We start from the raw sequence: 25,623 nt of genomic DNA, 5'->3' as shown, positions 1-25,623 counted from the left end.
ACTCATTTTCATGCACGTGGGTCCTTGGAAATCATTGTGCAGGGTCTCAGGGGCCACATTCACATCGAACTGGGCCAGATGTGAATGCAATTCAAAGGCATGCATGCATGTTGACTAATCATTTCTGGCAGGGAGCATGCAGAATGAGTGGCGGTGTCAACAGGCCCTTTTTTGCTGATTTCAAAGACAGCAATAGAACAAAAACAAATTGCTAGCCCCATCTTGTCCCCCACCTTCCCACCCAATGCTGTAAAGTATTCATACTGGAAACACTTTCTGGAGCATTCACTGAGAAAAGATGGAAGGCATTTGAAAACATGAGAGATGATTATGGAAATAATTCCATAAATGAAAGTGTTTGTTCAATGGCCAAGCTCTTCTGTAATCTATTGTTATTTAGGGAATATTCTAACAGCCACTAGGAGGCAGAATAGCGGTCCACCTCTCTTCTTTCAAGAGATTTCATTTTACTTACTTCTCCTTTATCAACATGTGGCTTGTTTGCAAATTAAATGGAAAAAATCAAGTCATGGACCATTCTTCAAGGTAAGCTTGGCTGGAAATAGACACCTGCTGTTTCCATTTTAATTTACAGTAAAACCTCACTGATTCAGAGTAATGGGAGTGGAGAGATGCTCGTCTGTCACCACAAAAGCCTAAATTATTGGACTTCCTAAAAATAGATATTTGCTGCTTTCAAATGCAGTCTGTACTTGGACATCAAAGTAGGAGGTACTCACTGGTTATAATATGAATGCATCTTAAATGAAAAAGTGTTTTTTAAACCTCTAACAATCATAGATAAATTGACATATAAATTGAAGTCAAAGACACAGAAGGTTTAATGTCACAGGGCCTGAGATGACACTTGTAAGAAGAGTCTTTAGAATTTCCAGAGAAAGTTGAGATCACATAACACATTTTACTTAAGAAAAATTAAAATAACCACTTCAGCAATTAAATTGTCACAAATTTCAAGTGCCTGGGTCTGAATCGATGAGGTTTTATTGTAGTTTTACCACCTGAGGATGAAAGTCCTGAGGTCTGGACCTTGCTCCAAGGACTACCTGGATGAATGAATCCAGCAGAGGTGGAAATCCTCTAGCCCACACCCTGAGCTCTGCCAGCCATCTATCTACCTATTAGGTGGAGACCTTCTACACATTGGAATTTGCTGGAGCCCCACTCCCACCCCCAACCATAAACGGAGGGCTGGCTCTCATCACTCCTGATGCAGGATACTTGAAAAATTCACAAAGGCACACCAAATGTTGGCTGGCACTTATTCTTTAGTTTTGATTAATTTTAAGTCTTCAGAGTCAGTCTAAGAAAACAGTTATTAGGGAGACTGAGTTTCCTTCCCAGACATGATTTTGTTCTAAGATGACAGGACAAAACAAAATAAAACACCAGTCCTAAATGCCTGAAATTAAAAATTTCTTTGCCCAGCCTTGTACTTGGTTCTTAACAATTTTATTTAAAATGTGCAAACCAGAGACCATAAGCAGCACCCTCTTTTGCTATCTAGAGAGAACTTAGTCCCTCAATGGGATTTAATAAATTATTGAGCAATTGTCTACAGTTGTGGAGTTAATAATCACTTAGATAGGTAGCCCTGCAAAGAACAATGACTACTGTGATATAAATGATCACTATTGAATTCTGGTAGAGTAGATTAGGATCCTAGGGAGCAAAGAAAATTTAAATAGAAGCTGTGGGAGAAGTGAAGACCAGATCTGTTTCTGGGCACCCAAGGTGATTCTTTCAGAACTTCATGCTCAAACCTGAGTCTCTGAGAAGGAGAAAAGATTCTGGCAAGGGCAGTAAGGACCAAAAAGCTATGTTGTAATTTCAATCAAATTAAGAGAGTCTGTGTGATTGGACTGGGCAAGGGAAGTCTTTAAAATAAAAAACACAAAACAATATTTGTTGATTTTATGCTTGCTAAGACAGGTGAATGCTATTTTTGTATGTGAGCTTACTCAACATTTATGGGCATTGAAAATCTTTAGATCTTTTCCAAAGAAAATAAGAAGAAGTTATCCTTCAGCTTTTATATACTTACCCAGTGTTTTTCATTATTTAAAGGCAAGATGTATAATTTAGGGGTACAGTCAACCACACTGAACTCACTGTATGTTTGTACACAGATTACATATATATATGTACCCTTCTGTATACCACAATACATATATACATATACATACATATACATAGAGAGAGAGAGATTGGAAAGTTGAAGCAACAATACATGAAGGTGTAGCTTGTGTGTGTGTGTGTGTGTGTGTGTGTGAATAATTTAGGCTCTGAGAGCAGAATTAAACTGCAATTAAGAGATAAATGTAACACCGCTACCATACACTGCATCGGTGTACATGTGATGCATTCTAAGCTGATGAAAATTTTTTCTCTTGGGATATTTAATTACTTTATATTTGAATTAAAATGACTTTGAGGATTATTTTTTTGGTGGGGAGCAAGTCTACTTTTACTTTTATTTGTGGTGTCACCAAACATCGTGGCTATCCAGCCAAGATCCATGCTCAGGATTTAGTAATTTTTTAGAGTTTATTGAGCACCCAGAGACTATAGCAGTGAGTACTGGGTAGTAGAAAAAAATCTTCCTCTTTCAATCTCATCATGTGCTAGGGCAGATTCTACCTCTGGCTGTCCCCAGTGGCTCTTGACCTGACTATATACTGGAATCATCTGGGCAGTTTAAAAATTACTAATACTTGGTCCCTCCTCATGAGATTCCAACTAACTGAACTGGGGTGAGACCTGGGCATCAGCAATTTTCCAGAGCTTCCCAGGTGATGGCAACCTGTAAGTGAATGCTGAGGACAGGCAGTGGTGCCTGTCTGGACAACTCCACCTTGAAACAAACCCACTCACTTTTCAACCTATTCTGTCTATATCATTCACTTCGTACTTTCCACAGAAGTTTTTTTTATGATCACATAATTATATATTTTGCTTCCTTACTAGTTTGTTTCTAATCATACAACACCCAAGCTTTGTTGAGTGCTTACTATATGCCAAGCATGATACCAGATGCTTTACCTAACATAGCCTTCCACCTTAACAACAATCATCTTAGGTAGATTCTACTGTTATCTCCAATTGACAGGATTAGAGAGGTTAAATAACTAGGCTGAAACCACAAAGCAGGGAAGAGGTAAAACTAGGGTTCAAACTCAAGCTTTTACAACATAGAGCCTGGGCCCCTGGCCACTCTGACTTCCATTGTTTGAAGGCCAAGACTGCCTCATGCCTCCTTGCCCATCAAAAAGGCACAGAGGTCATTGCCTCAGGGCTCAGCAGGTAGCTAGCTTTTGATGGCCTGAGTGATGGAGTTTTGTGATTGGGTGAAATTACTAATTCAGGAAATAATCCTGTACATTAATCTGAAAGCAAATTGGGTCTCTAAATTCCAAAGTATCCTGAAACTTTCATTCCTAATTTCTAAAGATAGTAAATGAAAACAGAACTGAATTTATTTTACCCTATTTATTTACCCTGAATGGCTTTTGAATATGCAAGATTAAAATATTTTTATGATCATGGTTACTAGGGCAGTTTAAGATGATGATTAGCACTTAGTGAAAATGTTTGGCGGAAAAGTGAAAACAAAAAACAAAAAAACCCGTCTGCTTCAGGATATTAACCTTCCTTTGGTACCTCTTTTGAGTAATTTGGGAAAACATCCTTTCTTAGCCTATAGCAGTCTGAGTAAATAACCTGATTATAAATCAAGCATATCTGTCATTTTCCTTCTATCATTTTATTTAAAAGCAAAACAGTGACTGAGGAAGATCATCTTCTTCATACCCATGTCTTCAAAAATGTGTAATTTGGTTCATCATCATGCGAAGAGCCTCAACATCTGAATCGGGAGAGCAAGCCAGAACCCACCATGACTCTGGAGGTGCTCTTGTGGGCACCCAGAAAGAATATACTTACCACCACTTGAACCCCAAATACCCCCAACCTGAAAAGAATGTCAGATAGGATAGAGTAGGAAAAAATTCTAGCCCAACTTAATTTTATCTGTCTGGAGGTTAGACCTAAGTTTCTGTTTGGAGGGTGCTGGTTTGGCCCCTCTTCTCCTAACAATGCATTGTTGGGGGTAGTAGGAGTTAGTTACACCCTCCTCAAAGGGTCTTCACCCTGTTCTTAGGACGGTTCTGGGGAAATAACAATTCTGTAGCACTCTCTCTCTATATAAATACTGTATATATGATTCACATACAGACAGTCATAGAGGAAGATTAGTATCACTCTGCCTAGCTACTAGTTACTACGTTTGGTACTCATCTGCTGAAGTACAGACAGACATAGGAAACTAGGACAGGCTAAGGATAGAATCAAGGCAGGTAGGAGGCACATGTCAGGATGTAACTGCAGTCGTGGTTAGGTGTGTCAATTGCTTCATGCACGCACGAGAGAATCACCCCACATATACTCTGCTGTGAAGGGCCCCCCATTTCACAAGCAGCCCACTAGAAGTTGCTGTTACATTCCTTGGGTCAGTGTTAGAAAGCAGGAGCACCCGGGGGAAGTCCCATTAGAAGACATGGTACTGGAAGGGCATGCACAAACTATAACAGCAGGTGGCTGGCTCATTTGGTTTAGTCACATACCTCTTTCCCCTGCCACGATCAGCCACGATTGAGTGGAACAGTAGAAGAACAAGGAGGAAATTTAAATATGCAGTCAGGCATTATTCGGGATGACTGGGTTTATGTGTATTAGATATTAGTTAACTGTACTGTTAATTTTCATTTAGTCATGGGAATGACCATTTTAAGTGCTTGAGAAATTACTTTTATGGAATGCCTTTTCTTCCCTTTTTGCTGTAGAGTTGAAAGGAGAGGAAGAGTGAGAAATAGTGCAATTTTCAGGAAGATTATTTTAAGAGATATGACCTTAAATCTCAGTTTTGAAGCAAGCAGTGATATAATAGTTTGACCATAATGGAATCTTGGAATCTTTTCTTGAAAGGGTTGGGTTGTTTAAGTCCTTACAGGTTTGGGATTTAGTTAGCCTTGAAATCCCTTGGTTTATAATTATTATCAAAACAATCATTTTTACAGTGTTTTTTTTAATATGCTATATTTATTTAAATGTATGTTGGGGAATGTAAGTTGAACAACAGAGAATAATTTACTTCTGTCACAGTGTTTAGCCACTTGGGCCATCTAAGGTTAACAAATGGAGACTCTAGTGCAAGCAGAATAAGATACAGAGATAAATCCAAAAACAGCCTGCAATCCACACATCAAATCAAGTAAATAAAAACAACAGTGGTGGCAACAAAAACAACCACAAGAGACCAAAAAGTATTTCGTGTGCTCTGGACAATAACCATATGCTGTTTGAATAATATTTAAAAAATACACTCACCTTTTTTGCTTGTTGCTATAAACATCTGAAAACTTAAGCTGAATCATACAACACACAATCATTTTTTGGTTGTTTTAAACAACCTTGCAAAGGTTCCTCCTTGCCAAACTTCCACTTTCATTCTCTTTGCAAGGCCAGGTGAAAAGAAAATGGGTGTTAAGGCATCTTAGTCATAATATCACCAGTAAAATCAGTTCTGCAACCTCTGCTAAAGAACACCAAGATACGTTTTCCCACCACACCTGCTCACCTCTGCGTGGTGCTCCTCATTCTGCTGAAGAACTTCAATGACTAGTTCAGCAAGACGTATTGTGTCTTCGAGCTTTTTGGCAGGAGTGATTAAGCGGCCTACATTTTCTGTAGTACAAGAATTTGTGTTAACATTCAGCGAAAGCGTCAGGCTAGTTTTGTGGCCATTAGAATGAGTAGATAAAAAACTCTGCATAGTTATCAATTTTTAAAAAAGTGTCATGCAAATGTTAAGAGCCACAAAATTAGTAGTGAGCAAACCATAAAGCCATTTTATTGTTATTATCACCATAATCATTATCATCATAAGACATATTAAGAAAAAGCAGTGCTCCAGCTTCAAATTGACATATTAAGCTATATTGTCTATAACAGCCCATTTCAAATTGAGTGACATTTTGTACACACGTTCTTTAAAGACAGCATAAATATACTACTATCTTATATCACACTCTAGACTGTGTTTGTGCAACTTGAAGTGGGAAGATGTAACAGAAGCTTAATCTTGATTGCTGCTACATTTGTTCCCTGGATTTGTCCTTAAACATTTGATACTACAGACTATGTTTTATTATGGGTCTGCAAGTTTAACAGGTGTTGCAATGTTCATTTTAAAAATGCAGAGTCAAAGGTCTGGCTGTTTTAAGTTATCCAGGGAGGAGATTGAAAAGAAACCTAATGGAAATTCCTAGGCCACTAGGTAGAAGGCAGGATTGAATTATTAAAATTGTGTTGGGGGTAGATTTTTGGGTAAAGTAGTGGTAGTTTGTGCTACTGGTTGGTATAATTGAAACCTTATCAGTTAGCTGGAAAATGTACTCAAAATTTTTCCCTGCTTTTAAGTTTCTATAGTGTTGAAAGGGGTGTGTTTTTATCTGACTCAACAACAAACTGAACCCTGGTTTATACTGCATTCTTTACAGAGCCGAATTCATGAATGTTTGGCAATGTCATTGTGTTACCCAAACTTACAAACTTTTTTTACTGGCAGAAAAGAGTAACATTTAAAATATAAAGGCTTTTCATAGCCAATGAAATTGCCAGTGTGAACTCACAGGGAATCTTGTATTTCATGCTTAGATCCCTTCAAACCTTAAGCCTCAGTCAGTAGGAGCCCCTGGCATGTAATGGCAATAAGGTTCATTTAGCTCGATTCCACAGGCAGGTGTGTAGGTGCAAAAACGGACTGCTGAAACTTATTTTCAGCTCTTTAACTGAAGCAGATATATTTGGCTTCAGGATTTTTCTTGTAGAGATTACTTAATGCTTCAGAGAAATGTTTGTTGATGTCTTGTTTTGTTTTGGGTGGGCGTTTAAGCAAAATCTTAGGAGGTTGTGCCTTTACAAAAAAGTGACCCATAATTTTCTCTGTGTATTTGTTAGATAGGTGATGAGTGTATCACATGATTAGTAGTTTAGGATTTAATAATGAAAAACAAGTCCAGTGAGACACTGCAACATGAGTGTCCCAACCCCTCTGTGAGCTAAGAGTGATGGATGGGACTGGGTAAGATTATCGAGGGAATTCAGTCCAACAATGCCTGGGGACTGGTGTGAAAATGGGCTTTCTGGACCCAAGCCAATGAAAAGCTCCATTGTTTCTGCAGCACTCAGGTGGAAGTATGGCTGGAACTGGTTAGGGCATGAAGGTGGGAACTGCAGGGAACATACATACGCAGGTCAGGCAGCAAATATCCAACACTTAGAGCAGGGAGGTGTGTGGAGTTCAGGGGCCAATAGCACACTGCCTAGGCCAGAGCAATAAATATTTGGAGAAGTAATATGATTTGTGTGCTTTTGGGGCACCTGGTCTGTTTGTAATTTCATGAATGGACTACCATCATTTCATTAGTAGACTTTCAGGCATTTCTACAAACATACTGTGTATATATTTTTGGGTAATATGTGTAGAGTGAGGTACTTGCATTTTGATAGTAAATATGCATAGGTTATTCTTTTTTATTAGTTGATATTCACATTTACACATCAATTTACAAATTCCTCATTCTATGCTTATTACCCATTTGACACATACACCCACATACACACATCACACACTTACATACATTTTCTAGTAACCAGACAAGCCTGCACATTAATACAAATCTGCAGGAAATCCCACTTGGGCACATCTTTGAAATCTCTTGCTTTAAAAACAGAGAGCATTGTCCTTTTGGATGGAATACTCACCAAATCGAGGGGAATTCTAGCTGTACATGACATATCATGTAGAAATGAAATAATTCCCACCAATACTTTTATACACTTTCATTTAAAAACTGTGAATGATATTCGTGTTTGAAGAAATCGAAGATGCTTAAGCTAGGACCACCTGAAGATTTGTTTTAATATGTAGTACTTTTAGATTGACTACAATATATATTAATAGATACACATAAAGTGTATATGTGCACACAGCCATTCTGTGAGTGTTTGCACATGTACACAGACATGTGTATGCCTGATGTATATATACAGACAGTATGTTTAATAAAACCTTTTGCAATGTTACTTTAACATGCAACCATTAAAGTAAGCAGGTTAAGGATGCTTTAAAGTAGAATGCTTGATCATCCATTTAACCCGGGTAGCCAGACTTTCATTTGCTATTGATTAGCTGCAGTTCCACTGCCTAGAGATCAAGCTGCTTTATTGAGACATGGAACTATTTTCCCTTTTATTTGCATAGCTAACTTAGTAGTTAAACGGCAAAAAAAGTACTAAAAGCAACTTTTCTAAGATGTTGTCTTTAAAGAAAATATTGTGCAAAATCCGCTAGTACGTCCCCCCTCTCCCAACTGAGGTCAAGGAGAAATTTGAGCTTAGAAATGATTGTTTTTGTCCCTTCTGCTGTCTTGAAATGTATTGCAATATTCCTACCACCCGATCTTGTACTAGCTGGAGCACTGACGAAGGGGAACTAAAAATACAATTTATTTAGTAAACTTTCATACAACAGAATTGAAGCTCATAACATATAAAAATCATCATGCAAAATGTTATGCAACAACGATGTTATTTTGTGCTGACATTGAGGTTTGAAAATGTTGCATATGTCAGACATAGCTAGACAAAAAATGTGGACATTTGGAAATAAATGCTCTCTTTTGCAAAATCTACAGTGTCAAACTTGAGAGCTGAACCTCAGCTTAGTATTCTAAAACAAAACAAAATTTCAAGAAGAAAAATGAATGGAAAAGCAAACTAAACTAGAAAGATGCCGAGTAAAGGAATGTTAGAAGTTTACAGTACTTGATTTTGGCCTAGGCATGCCTTTGAGCCTCTGATATAACATGCTGGTCTGCATTTGGGTGGGCGGAGGAGGCCCAGGAGGTAGCTGGGGAGCTGCTCAGGTAGGTGAAGAGAGACAGCAAAAAAGTAAAGAGACAAAGTGACCTTCACAGAGGGGACAAGTAAGATGACAGACTGAAAAGAATCATCAAACAAGCAGAAATGACAAAACACTAATGGAGAGCTGCTGCTTTCTTGGTGTTACTGCACCATTACTGGACAAGACTCTGAGCAATGCCACCAGCACCACCTTATAGAGACACTCAGAGGTGGAATGCGAATGCCGGATGCCTTTATTATAATGGATGCACATGAATGATGGTGGCAGCATCATCGACCGAAACAAGACACACTTTCATACAATAAAGGACACATGTTAATAGCTGCTTCCTTCTTACAGATGATCACAAATAGGACATGATGCAGTTGTAGTTGGAAGATTGGCTTCTCACCCTCTGTATACTGCTTCACTTTCTACGTAACCTTGCACCTTCTACCTAAACCTCTCTGTGCTTCAGTTTTCTCATCTATAATTCAAGAATACTAATATCTTTTTGGTGTACCTTGCAGGGTTGCTGATAAGAGCAAATAAAACAATGCACGGGCCAGATCCCTGCAAAGCCTAAGGTGCCTACAAGTGTTTATTGTTCTCTCCAACATTGTGAAAAGGCAGGAATTAATTGCCTTGCAAGAGCAGATGAAGGGCCGTTATTAGTTCAAGTGAGCTAGGGGATATTCTTGCTCCCTTTGTGAAATTTCAACATGTCAAAATCTGTCATTTTGGGGAAAAATGTGTGGTATCTGATTGTTTCCAGCTCATTTAATTATTTTCAATTTGGAATTCTCGTGGCTTTTATATTGTGGGTTGAATCATATATAAAAACTTGCCAGTTTATCAAATATGTTACTTGCTACTCCAAATGTTAGAATACCATAATCAGCAGTTGACCCATCTGTCATGTGGTTTACAATATCAGCACAGCAAACATCCTATAACAATAGCCACTTCTTCAATACGGGCACAGAGCACTGTCAGCTCTGACGACTCTCTTTTCCATGATGCCTCATTAACCTTGGACCCACTCCATTCTAATAGTTCTCATTTATAAAGCAATCTGTACGATGAGGGGGACATATTCTATTGCCAATTTTGCTTCTTGGTTTGCTTGAATTTTTTACTGGGAAAATGAATTTTACTGTAGGCTTATAGGAAATGGAATTCTAGCAATATTAATAAAAATATCAGCAATAAGGATAACTATAACATTATGGCAAAAGTATCTATTAAAAGCAAAATTAATGAAATCCTTTTCTTGTGGGACCAAGAATGTATGCAGGGCTAAAAAGTATTTACCCGTCTCCTTTTATTTAAATCTTTTGTTTGTGAAAGATTGTATGTGAATAGAATTTGGAAAAATCAGTTTTAAATAACAGCTATTTAAAGGAAGGCAATGACTGAACATTTCTTTATTAAAAAAGTTCTCATATTTAAATTTTCTCAAAATCTGGTCTTCCACCTACAGTTGTGCTGAAAGTTAGGTACATCTCTGGTAGTATATCCTCCTGGCTTTTTAATGAATGCAAATGCATGTTGCGTGAGTGTACAATTCTCCTGGAAACTCCTTATTCATTCTCATCCAGAAAACTGAACCTGTGTAGAGAAACACTTGTTCTGGTGGTTTATAAAACAATGAAATGTCCCCAGGCTGCTCCATAACCCACGAGGCAACAGCTACATATTTCAGCTCCGTGGTCTTGATGCAAATTCATAAAGGGATTCCCAACTGCCAACTGTCTGTCCAGAATTCTGACAGTGAGGTTTGCCACTATAGAAAAACAAGCTCCCTATTTTTTCCCCTCACAGAGCAAAACAAAAACATCATACCTTGGTTTCCAACTTCATTTACCCAATTACCATTGCTTATGTTTACACAATTAAATCTGCTTGGCTTCCAGAGAGAGAGTTAAATGTGACTGCAGAAAAACAAAGAGAATTCCTCTGTATGCTCAGCTAAGCCAAGGAAGAGGAGCATCCAGGAGTGAGAGACACCCCATTTAGCCCTTAAATAACGTGACCATCCCTGGTTCCAGTGAGTGAATTGCCAGTCTCTGAAATATCATATAAAAGATGGATATGGCTGATGGAAAGCCCACTTACTACCAAGTTCCAATCTACTGATGTGTCACTGAAGATGGCAGTGCATATATTGAAAATAACTAGCCTGTAGCCATTTGCTATGATTTAGGGCTAGGCGTGGATAAAAACTAGAGTATAAACAGAAAGCCAAGCAGATAGACACATCATGCTTCCCAGAGTACCCTGCCTCCCTAACACAATGGCTGTGTGGACCATACATTCAATACACGGTTACAGTTCAGCATCATTTTTTTCAGTGGGGCTGTAAATTACATAACTGATTCCCTTGTATACTCCTCATTCACTTTCAGAAGATTTTATCTTTAGGACAGTATGAAGTATATGGTAATAAAGACTATCGGATGAATCATGGATCACCCTCTTTGCTGTTTAAATTGAAGTTATCTTTGTCTCTTCTGTAAGCATGGATCTGAGCCTGCCACACTCCTGCTCATAAGCCTTAGGGAGACCCCCTTTATAACAAGAAGCTGCCTTCACAGCAAAGGCCCAAGTCCTCTGTTGATACCTCTATTTGAGCACTTCCAGCCTTTAACAATAGCAAAGTATATACATGTCTGTCTCCCTCTAGGCCTAGTGAATTCTCTATATCTAGGGGCTAGGACAATGCCTAGCCCAGAACAGATCCTCAAATATTGGCAGAATCCTTAGTGTATCCCACCCAGTGCATTGCTTTCAAGGCAAAACAGATAACTTGGTGTTGCAATGTGCATACAAATGACATAGGAACTTGTATCATTTACCCAAAGCCCCTGGTTACTTAATGCATGTACTAAGCTGAATTGCTGAATAGTAAACATTATAACCTAAACTTCCAAACCAGAGAACAATTTCAGTTGTTTTAATGTAATTTAAAATGATTTAATATCATTACAAATACTTTTTATTTAAATTAAAATAACGTATCTACAAGGAAGAAATAATGCTATTATGATATTTTCTTCTCTAATTTGACTTCTTTGTCCTTAAGAATGAGCTATTGCACTTAAGCACAGTGAAATTAATCTTGCTACTGGATAGACACAGTAGTAGATCTCTGTTATTCTTGGTATGTAATGCCTTCCCCCGACTCCACGTGGTTCTGCTGGGAATGTCAAATAATGAAACCTACAGAGGCAGTCATGTGAGCCAAGCCAGGACAACCATAGCATCCACACCATCATGGGAATTTGACTGGCTCAGAGGTTAACATGTGAGCCAAGCATACCTATGAGACACTCCTCTGGAATTTTATATAGTTGCTTAGAGAGGAAAGCTTGTTTTCTTATAGGGTTAAAAGCCAGTGTTATCTGTGACCATGTTCCCAGCAATCTCCCTACCATGACCCCCAGTCATATTAAAGAAGTGCGTCAGCAGTTGGAGAGATCAAAACATGCTAAAATTCTTTATCCCTGAGGCCAGTTCCTAGCTACACTGGCCAAAAATTCCCTTTTCTTGCTTAAGGTATATGATTTTTTATTGGGGGGTTCACTTACTATAGCTAGGATATTGATTTAATAGTACTATTAAGTATCAACCCAGTCCCCAAATAAGCTTTCGCCTATATGGCCACAAGCTTTCTGGGGCAGGATCTTGGTGCATGTGGAAGGATGATGAATAGAGGCAAATACTTTAGCAAAGTCAGGGGACATCCTAGGCAGTTCTTAGGGAACCAGCTCTTGACCTCCATGATGACATCCTCCTTGCAGTGCATGAAAGACCCTGGACTACTGCAGCACCTTGCATTTCTCTTTATCATAGTCTTAATGTATGAACATTGAAGCTTGAGATGCATTATTTTATATTCCATTTTTGAAATCAAATAATATGTCTATACCACATATTTAGATTTGGAAGTTTTCTTTTAAATAACAAACAAATAACATATTATATATATATATAATGATCACTATGTGGCAGGCACTGTGCTATGGGCTTTATTTGGAATATGTGTTTTGATCTTCACAGTGACCTTTTGGGGGAGGAAAATAAGTGAGTCATAAAGAGGTTAAAAAACTCATTGGAGGCAGGCTAATGATTTAAATTTTTGGTGTAACAAATCCTGAGTGCTCAGGCTGGTTCTGAGGTAGTATTTTCTTGGAGCTGCATAAACAGGAGTCTCATATGTGGACACTGGGCATCATTAACTGTCATTGTGGAAGCTCAGGCCAGTTAATGGATTGGGTTAGGCCATTATTGCTGGGCTGAAAGGTAAGTCAGCCTGGTTGGGGTGTGAAGGCTCCTGAACAGTGTGTGGACCCCAAACTAGGGTCACTAACTGCCTATTTTACTTGGAAACAGCTAGGCTTCTATTTTTTTATCCATCAAGTGAAAGTTTAGATTAGGTGATTGAGGAACCCCTTCTTGGTCTTACAATTTTATCACTAACAATCACAAGTATTTCATAATTTAAGAGTTCAACATGTGGGCTTAGAAATTAGGCTGATGTTCAAATTCTGTCTCTGTAACTATCAAGCTATGTGACCTTGGGTAAATAACATGTCTCATTTCTAGCTCTTTGTATTTCTATACACAAAGATTGATTTCTTATTTCATTGAGTATAAGTGGCATATTTTAACATTTTTGAAATTGGATGCATTTACACTTGATGGCATCTAGCAATTTAGTTGGCAGCATTGTTTTTTTTCTTAGGAGTACATGAATTAATGGTGCGTCTTAAAATTATTGGCCTTTTAGATTCAATGAAATAGGGTGATAAAATACTACTTATAGAGGTGTGCTGAGAATTAAATGAGATATGCATGTAACTATTAAATACATACTCAGTTCTCAATAAAGGACAGTTATCATCATCATCAGCAGCAGCAGCAGTATCTATTTTTTTTCTGGTAGAAGAGACATTGATTTCATATTTATTGGTTTATGGCATATTTTTTAACACATCCTCTTTTCCTCCATGATCCCTCTTGGTGACAGTGTTTAAAACATGTTTCTCCTTGCCCTCCTCACTTTATTTATAACATATAAATGAGATACTAGTCTACAAAATAACTCAAGTGTGGAAACCCTGATTTATGCATCCCTGAAACAAGAAGGAAAAATAAGTATTTTGTTTCTTGTGTAAGACATAAAGCATGAATTGGTGCTCATTTTAGAGGGGCCTGGAGCTTGGTGAGCTGGGATTTGCCCTCACTGTCCCCTGGGTGGGTGGCTCTGCATTGTGTGTTCAAGTATTGTAAGCTTAGCTCTTTCTTCTTTTCCTTCAACTGGCCTTGAACCTGTAGGAAGTTTGACTGTAGATAGGGAAAGATACTGAAACACAGCACTACAAAATTTCCTTGGATGGCCTTTGGATGGATTTCTCCTACTTTAGGAAGTTTCTGTCAACTGGGGAGAAAAAAAGTCTTCAGTTCTTCGGTAATCTCAGGGAGTCTCAACTACCCTTATGAAGACTTCACAATGGAAAAATTTCGGCAATGATCTGGTCTCAGAAAGGACTGCTCTGTTTTTTTGGTAGTTTTTCTGATTAAAAGTTGTGTGTTTTTGAATTTATCCAGTCAATGAATGGATATTATCCAACTGCCCACCACATCAGCTGGAAAAGCTATATTTAGGAAAGAGACAAAAAAAAAAAAAAAAAAAGGCATGGTGCTTGAATTTAGAAAGATCTGTCAAATCCTGCTTGAGAAATTCACTTATCTTCTCCAAATGTCAGCTCCCTCATCTGTAAAAGGGGTAAATATTGAATTAGATCCTCCATATAAAGTCCTTAGCACAGTGCCTTGACTCATAGGTGGGTTGGCTGGCTATTTCCCTATCTCTAGAATATCTATCTATCTATCATCTACCTATCTGTCTATTTATCTATCTATCTATCTATCATCTATCATCTATCTATTTTGCAAATCTTTGGTGTATTTGAAGGAAAATTGTTTTATTTCAAGTTCCAGCAGAATTTTTATCATGCTCGGAAAATTATACAAGTATTTAATCAAGAATAGAGGCAAAACAGCAATAGTAGTGTCTTCTCAAAGCTTGGTGGGGTCACAACATGTGATGGTTTAAATGGAAAGGTATTTAAAATAATAAATTTATGTGCAGGAGTCACTTTTCTTTTATACAGTAGCAGCCTTTTACTTTTTTTTCAGATACTGTAATTAAACTGAACATTTAATTTCTAATAATACCACCAGACAGAAAGCATAAGTCCACCAAAATGCCATCTGCAGAGTCCCATAGCCTCTCCAAGCACAGCCTGAGCAAAGCACTCCATAGCTGTCCACATTCCATCTCAGTTTGCACATGTAACTCCAGCTGTGCCCTGCCACCTCCATACAGATCATTTTGAATACCCACCCATGTATTTGTGCTTAGTTCCCTCTCAGGAGATTGAAAATGGAGAGGGAGGGCAAGATAAAAGACGAAAAGTTCGGGAAAGAAGTAATTATGATTATGATTGTGCCTGAAACTTGTTTTGCTTAGAAGAAGCCTCTGACATACCAGGTTTCAAACCCATCTCTGCTTTGACATTAAGTTTTAGGTCCAGTTTTACTCTATTCCTCTTTCTGAGTCCTTTCTCTCCACCAGTGCCAGTATGATTCTCCTGAATTGCAAATCGCCAAGCCATCCTATTGCTTAAAGAGCCTTTAATTAAAGAGCATTTAAATAGGCCTTTGGAAGTGAGAGCTGTGGAGTTTTTCCTTAGAAAAATCCACATGCCTGTTAAAGTTGGCACAGATTCCAGGTTAAGAAATTTTGGACCATGAGACACAGTCTGAACTCTACATTATTAAGGCATACAAAGGGTTTTGAAGTCTTGCCTCCTGCCTACATTGCCATCATCAGCACCCATTACTGCCATAATTTCATTCTGTTTGCAGCCACACTGACTTTCAGAATAATTAAGAGCGTTGCCTCTGCCTGGGCTCAGATTCTGGCTCTACCCTATTCTTCCAGGAGTGTGTTAATTAACCTCTCTGTAACCCACTTTGCTCTTCCCCATAATGGGAATAATAGTAGTATCTACCTCATAAGGGGTTTTGAGGATTAAATGAATCAATACATATAAAGCACTTAATAGTCATAGCTGGTACATAAGCTCTGCACCATTGAATAAGCTTATACATTGAATAAGCATAGCTATTTTTATTAGATATATGGTATTTTCACATATTACTCTCTCTATCTAGGATGTCTCTCTACTTTCCAATCCCAGATCCCTTCCACTGATTCTAATTCATCTTTCAAGATGCAGTTCAACCTTTCCAGCCTTATGAAGATTTTCGAAGCTTTCTGACAATGTCCTCTTATGAATAACTCTACCAATTGGTGCTGCCACCTACTTAATTTATAAATTGACACTGTACCCATTTGCACATGGATGCTTCATAAGGTTAACAGCTGTTTTCCTGCTGTTTACATAGTCCCTGGTTTTCACCACTGTACCTGGCACATGGTAGGCTCCCACTAAACAGTTACTGAATGAATGAATGAATGAGTGAGTGAATAAATGAGTGAATACCTTCCCTTCCAGGGACAAAAAAGGCTTGTATGTCTTGAACATAGGTTTGTGAGTCTTCAGATACTTATTTCCAGGCTAGTGCTTGCATGTACACAAAAACACTTTCTGAATTGATCTGAAATATGTACAACTTTGATTAAATGAAATGTTTAACTTCAATTAAATTATAATTCTCTTTTGACAATCCTTTAGACCTTAAAAATAGTAGTTAATACTGTACTTTCATTTATTAGAGCTTTCCTCACAATATGCTCAGAAGTCTTTTGACTAAACAAGAAGAAAACATCCAAAGGTAGAAGACTTTCTAAGAGCTTTTCTCTCATGAAGCTTCCAGCAATGGCCTCTGTGCAGCCACCCTGCCTGCACCCTGCCTTATCACATGATACACACAAGAACAACACAAACACAACTTTTCTCTGTCTTGGCTGATAAACATTCATCAAAGAACACCAACTTCTCATCAGGGTAGAAAACAGAAAAAAGAAATGAAAAACAAAAATGACAATTAGTTTGGTTCAGTAACTGTTTTTTAAAAGCACATGAGGCCAAATCACTGGAATCCTGAAACCAAGGATGAAATGAAGTTCCATAGCAAACCAGAGTTCTGTTCCTCCAAAGCTTATGCCTTTACAGAAATTCTACTTTATAAAGGTCAATGTCTAATGGGCATGAGGGATATTCAGACAGCACAAATTAACTCCTTAAGTATTATTGCAACTCCACACCAGTCTTTGGGAGTACATACGTTAAGGAGCCATTAAAACACAAAAACAAAAACAAAAACTAAATATAACTCAACAATCCTGATAGTTTATAATGCATATACAGTTGGTTCACCTGCATCCTTTTGATTCTCTATTTGAAAGAGAGAGCACAACAAGGAGAGAAGAGAAAGAGAAACAAGAACACATATGCAGGATTAATGAGCAAGTGGACCAAAATGCCCCCCACTTATGTGTGATACATGATATTGGAAGAAAAGATTGCCCTTGGGCTCCCACTGCCCCGAAGTATGGGGGCCAGCAAAAAAAGGCTCCTTCACAGAGGTGGAAAATGCTGCACAAATAGAAAATTAGTAAAATTACGTTTAATGTGAAATCAAGCTATGAAACATATGTGAACTCTCTAAATGACAATTAAGTCATATGTTCTGGCCAAAGCTTAGTGGACAAGCACAAGTCAAAACCTCCAGAGAGAACAAGGAAAAGCTTCCCAGCTTGAGAGAGAACAGACAGGAGGCATATAAGATCTAATTTTTACAGAGAATGGACCACCTCATATGATCTTATACCCATAATAGTTTGACATGTTAGACATGGAAAAGAAGGCATGATTTTGCCCCAGCTGTCCTTTATCTGACACCTAACACATTGCTCTCAGCCTAGATGCTACCTTTTGATTGTGTACCAGTGACAAGCACTTTACAAATTGGGGTTACACACAAGCAAAGTAAAAATGCATTCAGGTCACAGACAGAGAATAACTAAAAAACTTACAGACAAACCTGAGTTTATCACAAACAAATGGCTTAATTGTCTAACCTGGTTTAGGCTGATAAAAAGTGACTGGACTTCTTACACTGGGTTTCACAGACAGAATCAACAGACAAGCCAATGCTAAACAACTTGAAGCAAGGAGAGTGAGTTGATTTGGATCTGGATTTTCTTGAAATAATGAAAACAGAAAGAGTGAAGACAGCATGGCGAGGAGGTGGTAGGTACTCACGAATGGTTAAATCCATCACTTGGGAGGCCAAGCAGAAGACAGGATGCTCATACATTTCTCTCTTTTTCCCTATAAAAGAGGATTTGGGCATGCAAGAGGCTTAGGTCAGAGGTAAAGAGGTTAAAGGTCATAGGTTAGAGGAAAACGTTACATTAGCTCAAGGGAAAATAGCCACAGAGTATTTTGGGATAAACACAGGATAAAAGAAAAAGGAGTTTCAAAATTGGAGATCTACTGGATTAACCATTCAGCATGCCGTGAGTCACGAGAGAGATTGTGACCATGACTTTACACGTTTTTTTAGAATTGTTTGCAGGAATACAATGACCAAAAACATCATGAGTAAAGGGAAACAGGATTTCATTGGTTTAAGGCTCCAAGATACTAAGGATTTCAGACTTTAGTATCTAAGGCTCTTGAGGTATTTCTTCATAAACATAGTCTCCAGCAATATTACTATAAGTTTTTTTTACAAAATTCTCTGGGAACTAAGCTGTTAATGCTCACAGAGGGACTCAAATGTAAAAATGAAAGGTTTCTTTTCCGAGTGTAGGATTGGAACCTTGTAAAAGAAGGTTGTCTGGCAGTCATATCTTTACAGCTGCAATGTCTCAGCCTACAGTGGACTATGTTCATGAAAGAAAACCTAATACATGCAGCCAGAGGATGTTGGGTTGTCTGAATTAACAATCCCAGCATGCTTTGAAATTGGTGTCACAGCCACTTTTGCAGAGGTGATGTCAAAAAGTGGCTGAGCCAATCACGAACAAAGAAGGAGAGAAGCAAAGAGAGCAAGTAGTGTGGAATGAGGTACTTCTCTGAAAAGAGAGTTGGAAAAAAAGATTGGTTTCTTCAAAGAATCCCCAGACCTAAAAGTCACAGTGCAAAAGATAATTAACACAACCAAGAAGAATTGAGGCACAAAAGGAAATTACAGACCAGCTGATCTATTTTGGAAATGAATGCATTTTTACTTACAGATCTTAAGGTTTGTTTTTGGATATACTTATCTGAAAGAAGAGAGTGATCTTACCAAAAGACTAGTAATAGCTAGACCAAGACCTATGAGGCAGCAGCCATGGCAACCAAGCGTTTCTTCTTTCCATCCCATCTCTGTCCTTGCCTAGAATTACTGGGTTCCTAGTTGACATTACCAAATACAACCAATCATTATGTCCTAGGAAGGTAAATGCTGGAACAATTATTTGCTAATAAAGCCCTTTTAATGATCTTCTTGTCCCTCTATTTTTGTCACTCATTACCAAGTCAAGAGTTGATAAACATCCTTTTAGTGCCCAATTCTTAAGTGTTTCTCCCTGGATGCATAACAATGAATTCATTACCACTGGTACACAATTTGCATTGTCAGACGGACAAAATTGAGGGAGGGAGACATGTAATGTAGAGAACACTGTGAACTTGACATGATCTTAACCTAATTCTCTAGGAAAATAAGGACTTTGGCAGGGTAAGTGAAGCATTTTGGTTGGTTAGGTCTTTATTTTCCCCCCAGTCATGTCCTGAAGGCAGACGATGGGCATTTGCTGGTGTTTCACATGTGAGAGAACATCAGATTCCAGAATGCGGACACATTGAGTTTTGCACACAGAACTTCTACATTTATACACTTACACCACTGGTCAAGTTGGGAGTGGTTTTCAAATCACCCTATAGCAGCCAACAGGGTAACAATGAAAAATGATTAATACCTTTGCAGTTGCATAGGTCCCAAAGAACCGTATCTTTTCAAGTAGAGTTTATTCAAAGTGACTTCTGGGTGACTACTTGGTCATCAGTGACTGCTTCCCTAAAACTCAAGAGGGCAGTAGTAATGACCATCCTAAGTCTAGTGTTTTAATAATGAATGAGATTGAAAGCAAACCAGGAGCCATCAGAGAGGGCTGGACATTAACTTGCCATCAAGTTTGAAATGCTACCAAAGACAACCCCTTGAAAGTTCAAGGGGCAAGAAAAAGTTAAGCAAAATCTTGATGTTGCTTTATTCAATTCTTGTTTTACTTACAATGCTATCAACAGTTGACAACAAACTGCTTTGTTTTCCTCTATTTAAAGAAGGTAGCAACCCTATAGAACTCTTTAATAATCAGACATCAGCCACAGAGCAAACCTAGGGCCAACACAGACTTCCAGAAGGACCTTAGTTATCTGAAAACATTCCATGTTCAATATTCTTCCCTCATAAAGACTGATTCCTGAGCCCCTGCTTTTTAATTCATTTACTTGGCTACATCCAAGGAAGATTCCACATTTTCACATTTTGAGTGCTTTCAAGTTTCCGCTTAACACACTCAGATGGACCACTGTTTCTTGGTGTCCATCAGAATAGAGAGAGACTTCCCCAGGGAGGCGTACAAAATTTTAAATTAAAAACTGGGTGCAGAAGAGAGCCTTACCTTCAATTTTGGCATACTCTGATAGCCGAGAGTAGTTGACCAAAGCAGCCTGCTCTAGACATTTACGGATGACTGTTTTTACCTCCTCTTGTGGCACTGGGGTAACAATATCTTTCATCAAAACCTTAAGGTGGAAAAAAAGGTTATTAAAATGGTTCAACTAAATGTGATACTCATTTAAACTTCTTAAAGGGTTCAAGGCTCAAATTAGCTGTGAATGCCTTCTTGTGATTTAATATTGACCAAGTTCCATCAGTAGAAAAAACACAGAATTGCAATGCACAGTTAGGATGGCAAAGCCTGTCTGGGAAGAGCAAGGAGCATATCTTCAATATATCCAACTATTTGGGAGTCTGGAGATAAAACACCTAGAATTTTGGGCAATTTTCTCACACTTATTCTGATATTTGATGAGTGGTAAACAAAACCCCACAAAATTACAAACTAGGTTATTCAACCATCATCTTTCATTACAATTACATTTATGTCTCTGTGTATTTGTAATCTGTCTTTTACTTTTATTCTTACCCTTTCCAGCAATGAAAGAGTAGCTTTCAAAGCACCTTCAGGTCGACCAAATGGAAAGCAATACCTAAAAAAAGAGAAAATTCTTCAGGTTACATAATTTATTACATTTAAGCATGAAATATTCTGAAATTTGATTCTGGTAGAAATTCTCTCTGAGGAACAGCAAATCTTTTTATTTTGTCACATTGTGTTATGTTAATATGAATTCACACCATATATGTGTGTATATATGTGTATGTGTGAAAGACTAAAGAGAGACTCTGCAAACGTCTGCAACAGAAAAGAATATTTAGAGTGATAACAAGATTCTGTTTAGAGTTCTATTGTGAAGGAGAACCATTGGTTAGCTCAAAGGAGACCGTAAATATTATTATAGAGACCAGAATTAAAAATATTAGTTGAAAGAAGGTAAAATTCATATACACTTACTTAAATCCCTACAGGATAAATATGAGAAATAAAGAAGGGTATTTTGAGAAAATTCATGATGCAAATTGTCCTTCCTTGATATTTTCAAGTTATTATTGGTTTGTTCAGTATTGGCAATGCATTTTGCATATAGTGTACGATCAATACAGATTTATCCAGGAAGATTTGCATGGCATAGATATAACTGAGTTCCACTGACTTTCAGGCTGTCACCAGCCTTTTGGAACACTGTTTCTCATGGTACAAAGGGACCAGTATGGGCTACTTACACTCAGACTGTCCTGGAGCAAATTCCAGAAACTCTTTCAGCCTCAGTTTACTTGTTGTTTAATTGGGGATTAGAATAACTACCTTACAAAACTGTTCTGGGAATAAAAAGTAATGAGACGTTAGTCCAGCCCCTGTATCTGGAAGTGTTTGATATAAAGGTCCTATTTATTATGCCATTATAAGCCCTCTTATTATTTTTGAGTAACTATTTCAGGCTTCTGGTCCAGAACCACAAGTGCAGCATTAGAAATGTCTAATTTGTTCCAAGGAGAACTGGACTATGTGGTAAGAGGCTCAAGTGTCAAACCTGCCCACTGTCTTGAGTGTGTGGAGAAGAGTCAACCTGCCAAGGCTCATCCAAGTTTCTTTCTCTGAGTGCCAGCTCATCCTGTTCTCAGGAGAAGGTGGAGATTCTCCTATGCATATTACTGACTTCCTTCCCTGTTCATACGATGTTTTCACAGGATTTTTCATAGTTTCATTTAGGAACCCTGAAGAAGCTTCAAATTCAACTTTTTTAATAGATGAAAAAAATTAAATTGATGACCAAGGTCAACCTGCACAAGGAGGGCTTGGTTCCTTTAGTGGAAATAAAATAAACTTAAGGTTTCAAAGTCTCTGTCTCTGAGCTATTGTGGAATCCAGGGTTTTTTATTTGGTTATTTCTAAATAGCCAGTGTGTATCTGTTTAACTTACAGTTTCAGAAAATTAAGCCCTCCCCAGTGTCACCTCCTAATAAGACCCTCAACCCCAGATCCTTACCTAAAATGTGTAATCTGATTTTCCAACAGAACTCGGAGTCTCTCTTTGATTTCTTCAAAACGTTCCTTTTCTTCAACAGTTACAGTTCCAATTCCATCGGGCCTGAAGGAAGACATGTCATGGAGTGACGGGAACCTCATATGCTGATACCATCAAATCAAATCTCTAGCAGGAGGAAACTGTCCATTTTAGAAGAACACTGGCAATGATAGATGTGACCTTAGGAAAAGTTCTGCTTTTCAGAGCTGGCTACTAAAGTGAATGGGGTATTTTGGGGTTATCATTTGGAGACATTTGCAAAACTGTCGTTCATTTATTATGAAATGGTAAAATGTAAAAACTAGTGGCTTGGAGGTTCAGCTTTTAGGTCTATTTGTCTTACAGTTTCTTGGAATTTTGAACTACTTGCCAACATTTTTAAAATTAGGAAAGTTTTATAATACAATTCTCTTGAAAATTTGGAACTGACATTTATTGGTGAGTGCAACTAATAGCTAGCTTCTTCGTTAGCTGGGGTGGGCACTCACCCAGTCCACAGCTCTAGTTTGCATTACCTGTCTCTTATAGGCAATTAGGTTTGGAACCTCTGAATTATGCATACAAATCCCTTTGAAAGCCAGATGCTTTATAAGTGTCTGTCTTTCCCCGTTAAATGTCCTTAAATGACTCAATTTCTAGCTTGTAATTACAGACATTTAGGTTAATTTGAGTACTCATGTATTACTTCAAGAACAAATTACAAGACATTGTAAAAATTGTAAGACATTGAAAAAGATACCCACATGAATGAAAAGATATCCTGTGTTCATGGCTTGGAAGAATTAATATTCTCAAAATATCTTTACAACCCAAAGCCATCTAGAGATGTAGTGTAATCTCTATCAAAAATCCAATTGCATTTTTTACAGAAATAAAAAAAAACAATCCTAAAATTTATATGGAACCACAAGAGACTTAAATAGTCAAGGTAATCCTGAGAAAGAACAAAGTTGGAGGCAGCCCAATTCCTGATTTCAAACTTCATTACAAAGGTATAATAATCAAAACAGTATAGTACTGGCATAAAAAACAGACATGTAGAGCAATGAAACAGAATTGAGATATAATGGCTTATATTTATTTATAAATATATAAATATATATTTATAAAGAAAATGTTTATATGATATATATAAAATGTGGTATGTATCACATAAAACAAAGGAAATTATATATATATGTAAAACAAAGGGAAAAGAAAATGTAAGAAATATACAAAATGAAATATTCTGCCATAAAAAAGAATGAAATCCTGCCTTTTACAAGAATATAAATGGACCTTGAGGGCATTATGTTAAGTGAAATGTCAGACAGAAAAAGTTAAAGATTGTATGTTCTCACTTATATGTGGAATCTGAAAAAGTCAAACTCATAGAAATAGAGAGTAGAATGGTAGTTTCCAGGGCCTGAGGGGTGGGGGAAATGAGGAGGTATTGAACAAAGGGTACCAACTTCCAGCTGAAGATGATCAATTTCTAGGGAGCTAAAGCACAGCATGATGACTCTAGTGAATAATATTGTATTATATACTTCAAAGTTGTTTCGAGAGCAGATATTAAATGTTCTCACCACATACACAAAAAATGGTAATTATGTACGGGGATGTAGGTGTTAACTAACCTTACTGTGATAATCATTTCACAAGATGTATGTGTATCAAATCATCACATTATATACCTTAAATTTACATATGTTGCTTGATAATCCCTAATTAAAACTAAAAATGAAAGACAAACTACATATGATATTTTTCAAACTTAGAAAAATATTGCACATTTTAATACATGGGACCCTAGCATAAATAAGTGAATTTCAGTTTAATCACAGTATTCCCATGTTTCTGAATCATCATTAGGTCCATACACATTTTCCCTATTTGATTGGGACCATTTAAGTTGAAAGTACAATGGGAGGCTGCATATTTATAGCCCAAATTTATCTGTGCCACATTAGATAGAACATAATCTGACCCATTCAAAGACTTCAGCTTCATAGATCCGAAGTAACTCGTTTTGACTACTGACTGAGCCAGTTTGCAGACTGGTGCGTCACCAGGAAACTTCTACTGGAACACTCTTCAGTTTGCAAATGCAAGGCATGATGAGACCAAACAAATGGTCTTATTTATAGGCCTTCTCAAGGATCTAGCATAAGTTGGGAAAAATTCTGTATACTAGACCAGTCTGACTACACAAAGGCTTGACAAATGATAGCAATGTACCTCCTTTTAAGGGTTGATTGGTCAGTTTCCCTTCTTTGAAATACTACAATTGCCCCACTTGAAAAAAATGAGAAAAACTACCCTCCCCCACTTTATAAAAACTACCACTGAAGGGTAAAATTCTATTATGGTCCATTTTTTTATATTGCCCTGAACTTAAGGGAAGAAAAAAACCAAAATGGTAAATATCAGGTAAGCTGTTGAAATCTATGACTGCTCTCATTTTAAATTTTTTTGGAGAAATTGCAAATGTCAATTGACAAAGTTTATTAAAATTCTTTAACATGAATTGTCCATAAATCCATAGTTAAATCTCAGAATGAATTCACTGGCCCCTACAAAATACGTGATATTTTCTGTGGTAAAGTTTCATGTTTCTGTTATAATCTACAACCGCCTTTAGCTGTAGCTTTTGGAATTTGTTTATACAAAACTTAGCTTACAAATGCACCGAACACACCTTTACACAATTGGCATGTGCATGCATACACTTGAAATAAAGGAGCCATTTTAAGCATTTTATTTCTTAGTAAGGAATTAATCCAGAGAAAGATGCTATTAAATGTAATTTACAAGTCACGGAGGGGTTTAGGCATGGACACTATTTAACATGGGCAGCCCAGAGATGTCTGCTGCCATTATTAGGAAATAGACCTCTCTGAAGAAAATCAT

The 25,623-nt window shown here is 37.6% G+C and overlaps 1 protein-coding gene across 12 annotated transcripts in view; it reads right to left on the bottom strand.

Annotated features, from left to right (window-relative positions):
• Nucleotides 1–25,623, bottom strand: part of CADPS (calcium dependent secretion activator) — a 494,727-nt gene that overhangs the window by 93,694 nt on the left and 375,410 nt on the right. For 3 of the 12 annotated variants that reach the window (XM_053929765.2, XM_053929770.2, XM_053929771.2), the window contains 4 exons: nucleotides 22,693–22,794; nucleotides 21,231–21,294; nucleotides 20,703–20,826; nucleotides 5,657–5,763 (listed from right to left, as the gene is read on the bottom strand). In XM_053929765.2, the coding sequence (XP_053785740.1) occupies nucleotides 5,657–5,763; nucleotides 20,703–20,826; nucleotides 21,231–21,294; nucleotides 22,693–22,794 (397 nt within the window). Of the gene's footprint in view, nucleotides 1–475; nucleotides 497–5,656; nucleotides 5,764–17,400; nucleotides 17,419–18,288; nucleotides 18,358–20,702; nucleotides 20,827–21,230; nucleotides 21,295–22,692; nucleotides 22,795–25,623 lie in introns of all 12 variants that reach the window. The other 9 variants (XM_053929767.1, XM_053929762.2, XM_071222267.1 and 6 more) reach the window with 5 other exon arrangements.

Source organism: Desmodus rotundus, chromosome 8 (assembly GCF_022682495.2).
Source record: "Desmodus rotundus isolate HL8 chromosome 8, HLdesRot8A.1, whole genome shotgun sequence".
In the NCBI taxonomy this organism is placed as follows: domain Eukaryota; kingdom Metazoa; phylum Chordata; class Mammalia; order Chiroptera; family Phyllostomidae; genus Desmodus; species Desmodus rotundus.
The sequence above is the reverse complement of the archived record's forward strand: the minus strand, read 5'-3'. Positions and strand labels throughout refer to the sequence as shown.